The sequence below is a fragment of the Lathyrus oleraceus genome, chromosome 5 (genome assembly GCF_024323335.1).
Source record: "Lathyrus oleraceus cultivar Zhongwan6 chromosome 5, CAAS_Psat_ZW6_1.0, whole genome shotgun sequence".
NCBI lineage: Eukaryota > Viridiplantae > Streptophyta > Magnoliopsida > Fabales > Fabaceae > Lathyrus > Lathyrus oleraceus.
Window position 1 is genome coordinate 32,672,451 of NC_066583.1, and position 5,184 is coordinate 32,677,634.

At 33.8% G+C, this 5,184-nt stretch overlaps 1 protein-coding gene across 1 annotated transcript; it reads right to left on the reverse strand.

The window, feature by feature from the left end:
- Nucleotides 1-238: 238 nt before the first annotated feature.
- Nucleotides 239-996, reverse strand: LOC127078565 (uncharacterized). The gene is made up of 2 exons (XM_051019011.1): nt 376-996; nt 239-286 (listed from the first exon to the last, which is right to left on the reverse strand). Exons 1-2 carry the CDS (start codon nt 994-996, stop codon nt 239-241), a joined length of 669 nt encoding a protein of 222 aa, XP_050874968.1.
- Nucleotides 997-5,184: the final 4,188 nt, after the last annotated feature.

Consider the following 5,184-nt stretch of genomic DNA (forward strand, 5'->3'; position numbering starts at 1 on the left):
CCCACAACTCTTTCGGAAGATTTTTCGCTTTCAACATGCTACGCACCATGTTCATAATCGTCCGATTTTTTCTCTCGGCAACACCATTTTGCTGAGGCGTATAGGGTGGTACAACCTCACGCACAATACCCTCATCGTCATAATAACTCCCAAATTCCCTCGAAGTAAATTCTCCTCCTCCATCGGTTTTGAGAATTTTGAGTTTGTGACTACTTTGTCGCTCAACCATGGATTTAAATCATTTGAACATATCAAACACCTCATCCTTAGATAAATCCACAGCTTCCTACTGAAATCATCAATAAACGTGACAAAGTATTGGTTACCTCCATACGAATTGACTTGCATCGGCCCACACACGTCCGAATACACCACCTCAAGAAGATGCTTGGTCCTATGACCTGTATCCTTGCTGAAAACACTCTTGTGTTGCTTCCCTTGAACACATTCAACACACAACTCAGCTGGAACCACGATTCTTGGCAGCCCGGTCACCATACCATGTCTATGCAACGCGTCGAGGTCTCGAAAATTGAGATGACCAAGACGGTAATGCCATAACCACTCCTCACGACTTGCCGCTGTAGCTAAACATCGATGCTCCATTACTTTCAATGCTATCTTGAAAGTTCGATTGGCAGCCATCGGTACTTTAAGTACCAAAACTCCCTTTCGGTCCAAAACACGCAATACCTTGTTTTCCATGCGAATAATGTAATCTTTCTCGAGTAGTTGGCCAATGCTCAAGAGATTACATTTGATTCCTGGAATGTACAGCACATCCTTGATCAATGAACGACCACCATCTTTCTTCACGATCAAGACATCTCCAACGCCATCGGCGGATAACGTCGTATCATCGGCAAATCTCACTTTGTTCTTCGTGGCTTGATTGATCTTGACAAACCAATCCTTTCTTCCCGTCATATGAGTCGAACAACCAGAATCCAAGTACCGCTCATCGCTACTTTGAATTCCATCTCGAACCGTTACCATTGCGTTTTTCTCCGAACGCGTTTCTGCAGAATTGTCTGCACTGCTGCCACTGTTGTCCAGCCCTTATCTCATGCCATAATTCTCTTCCGTAATCATCACAAGAAGCGTATTATCATCATTCGCTTCTTCCCTAGCAAACTTCGCCTCATCCGCGCGATTTTCTCTTCGTTTCGCGTGGCAATACTTTGCGAAATTCCCAAGCTTTTGACAATTGTAACACTTCACGTTACTTTTGTCGAATGGCTTGTGGGTTCCTTGATCACCCTCCTTGGAGCTTCCCTCACCTTTTTGCCCCTTTGAATTTTGTGAATCTCTACCACCAAAATTCTGGAAATTGGACTTCCCTCTCGGATGCCCTTTCCTCTCCGATCGTTTACTCTTCTCATGAAGTCGCGCTTGCAATGCTATTTCCGACTTTGCTTTATCGTTTCCCCTCTCATCCATTCGTTGTTCATGAGCTTCTAGTGAGCTTTAAAGCTCCTCCTTCGACAACGACGATAAATCCTTCGATTCTTCAAGCGCAACGACAATGTTGTCGAATCTTGGCGTTAAAGAACGCAAGATCTTCGACACAACATTCTGCTCTACCGTAGTTTCCCCGCACGACTTGATTTGATTCACCACACGCGTAATACGCGTCACATAATCGTTTATCGACTCCTTGTCCTCCATTTGCATTAACTCGAACTGTCGCTTGTGAGTTTGTGACCTCACCACTTTGGCTTTGGCAGCCCCTGCATAAGCCTTCTCAAGAATCTCCCACGCTTGCTTTGCGGAATCGCAATCGCCTACTTTTTCAAAGTTGTCACCATCGACACAAGAATGAATCAAGAACATCACTTTGTAATCCTTCTTCTTCTCTTCTTTGAACGTAGCCTTTTGAGCATCCGTAGCTCCTTCGACGAGAGACGTAACACCATCTTTGATCACCTCAAGAACGTCTTGATAGCCGAACAAAACCTTCATTTGCTTCGCCCATTTGTCGTAGTTTTTCGAGTCAAGGATTGGAAGATTGGTAGGTATTTTATCGTTTGAAACGGACATGATTGCAGCGGAATTGGATCAGAACCAGGCTCTTAATGCCAAATGTTGGAAAAAACCAGAAATGGAGTGGTGAAAAACAATGTGTTTGGGAAAGATGAAGATGATAATGTGAATAGAGAGAGATAGAGAAATAGAGAAAGATTGAGAGAATTGAATCATATGGCATTAACCTTTCAATTATGACATACAATGTCTATTTATAGGGTACAAATTGGAACCACAAACAGGCCCAAGAATAACAGAAAAAAACAGAATTGCAAAAACAGCTTATTTCCAAAACAACTTATCCAATAAGTTGTTTTCACTACAGTGCTTTTTAAAGCTTCTATCAAGCATTTGAATTATAAGGACTTCCAATATGTATTTGGTATCTTGTTTGAGTTCTTTAGTTTATAAGTAAAGATGAATGTCTATATAATAATTTATTCACATATTTATAATGATGTTGTATGAGTGTAAATCTTTCAAGTGTTTATTTGATTGCACTTACATATATAATGCAAACATGTTACAAATTTATTGTTTATAAGTATTAATTGTCAGTGTTTGATCATTGAGAATAAATACTACTAGCAATTGATTTTATTGCCTAAAAATTTAATATCATAAAGTATGACATTTCCTAATTTTTGGTATTATTTAAAATGACACAATTTTTTTCAATTTTTTTTTGTTTAATCTAAGGCATTTCAAAAACAATAACGAGACAAACTCTCATTAGAGTGATGACTTTTCATTATGATTATTAAGCAAAGAAAATATTAGAAGTGCATTATGAAACTATTTAATCCTGCTAAAGCGCTATAGTTTCGTCAATCAGGTGACTTTGTCGGAAATTTAGCGTATGGTATTCTCTTTGCACAATTAAGTTTATAAATATTAAAGTTAGAAATTATTATTTAATAGAATAACTTCATAAAGTGTGCAATAAAGAAAAGATTGAAGTAAGAGAAAATAAAATAGTGTTCATTAGGTAAATACCTCAAAGGATAAGGACAAATAAAGAATAATAATAAAATAGGATTTGAACTGATAAATGTTCAATGGTGTTGAAAGATACATCAATTTAAATGAGACAAATTTGGGAATAAAGTTTTGTTTTAATATAATAACTTCTTCTTTTATTTTTAAATAACAGATTCAATTTTTCTTTTAAATTTAAATATTATTATAGTTAATTTAGTCATGACTTGTGACAATCTAGAATTGTTGAAAAGTTTGAGAAATATAAACTTTAGTCCCAAGTTAAAGAATATTTTGAGATAAATATTGTAATGTATCTTGAGAATATTGAGTTTGGGGAAGAGATATGGTTAAAGAACAAAATTGAGTGGGAAAGAATTGGTTCCAACTCAATTCACATAGTTGATATTTATATAGCAAATTTGAACCCTCATATGGATATTATGGTTCTTCTAGTTTAATGAGTCGATTTTATTTTATTTAGTCAGTAATGATATATGATTGTTTATGTGAAACCGATAAATCTCTAACAAAAGTTTAGCGATGAAAGATCTTGAGCACATCTCTTTTATATTAGGTATTTAGATACTTAGAGATTATTTTCAATGTATCATTCGATTATCACAAAAGAGTTATATATATATATATATATATATATATAAAGTTGAAAATAAAACTGACATGAATGACAATAAATTAGGGTATGTCTCAATTATCAAAGAAGACTATTGAGTCTCTATCATTGTCCAAAATAAAAGAATCTGGAAATTTAGAAAATTAAGTTTTTTTATACTTTTTCGGTTTTGGGGAATCTTATGTATATGCATCTGGAGTAAGCGTATATATAATGAGATCATTTGGCAGATACGAAAATTCAAAATTTAAATTGTTGAAATGGGGTAACCATAAGGATTGTTATAGAGAACAGAAGAACTTGTGCTCACATATTAGAGATCGAATAATTTGGAGAACATTAGAATGTTCGACTCTGATCCTTTTGGATGTTTATATATAATGGATATCCTAACTCAAGAAATGACTATAAGTATTTATGTCACTTGGTTGCATATATTAAAAGGTTTTTAAAGACAACTCGGGCTATATTATGACATAAGTCAGTCAGATAATGTTTCAACAACTGTTTTATAAATTTCATTGCCTTATAAGTTGTTGTTGTTGAATGATAGAATATATATATATATAAATTTTCTGCTAGCTGACTTAAAAATCAAAGGCTTGACATATAAGGTCTTTCATATGATTGTTGTCATTAAGGATGTCCTAGATTAGTGGGAGTCACTCCTTCTTTATGTTTTATAATATTGTTTTGATATCGGTACAAATTTTATGTTAAGATTATCTATAGAAATAAAGTTTATGAGGTTATTATTGTTATAACCATTTATGTATGGTTTGTGCAAATATTGAATTTGCAAACTTCAGTTTGATCTTAATAAAGAATTCAGTTGGACCAGTTAAAAATAAATATGGTTCAGAGATCACATTACATGAAATTTTCATGTCACTCACCCATATTGATCTATATTATCAAGTACATTGATATGGTGGTCGTTGGGGTGTCACCGATAGTGTAAATAATAGATTTAACATTAATTTTTTAGAGATTTAATACCTAATTTTTTCGGTGTTGTTGCTACCGGTATTGTAAGTATGATTTTGACACCGATTTTAAAAAATGTATGGTAAATCGATTTAACATCGGTGATAAACTGGTGTTATAAGTGTTACATATTGGTGTTAAAACTAAAATTTGACACCTTTTTTCTCTTCAAAGAGGTGTAAACACTTATAAATCGTATCTACTTTTTCCAGAAACTGATGTTAAAGTTTAATGGAAAGTAGTTTGATTAGAAACCAACTTATGACATCTGTTTTTACATAAAAAAAGATGTAGAACATATATATCATATCAATTTTCTTCAAAATTGGGTGTTAAAAATTTAACGGAGTTATTTGGTCAGAAACTAACATTTCACACCTGTTTTTCTTCTTAAATTAGGTGTATAAACTTTTATTATAATGTTTATATAGTGTATGTATCACACATGTTCTTTATAAAAGTTGGTGTTATAAATGACATCAAATGTGATTTGATTTTAAATGAACCGTCAACAAATATTATTCTCTAAAATGATGAAAAAAAATGCATAACATAACTGT

Coding starts and splice junctions, on each gene's coding strand:
- LOC127078565 (XM_051019011.1), bottom strand. CDS start 996: ATGGTAACGGTTCGAGATGGAATTCAAAGTAGCGATGAGCGGTACTTG. Junction 287..375: donor GGACCAAGCATCTTCTTGAG/GTGGTGTATTCG, acceptor TGATTTCAGTAG/GAAGCTGTGGATTTATCTAA.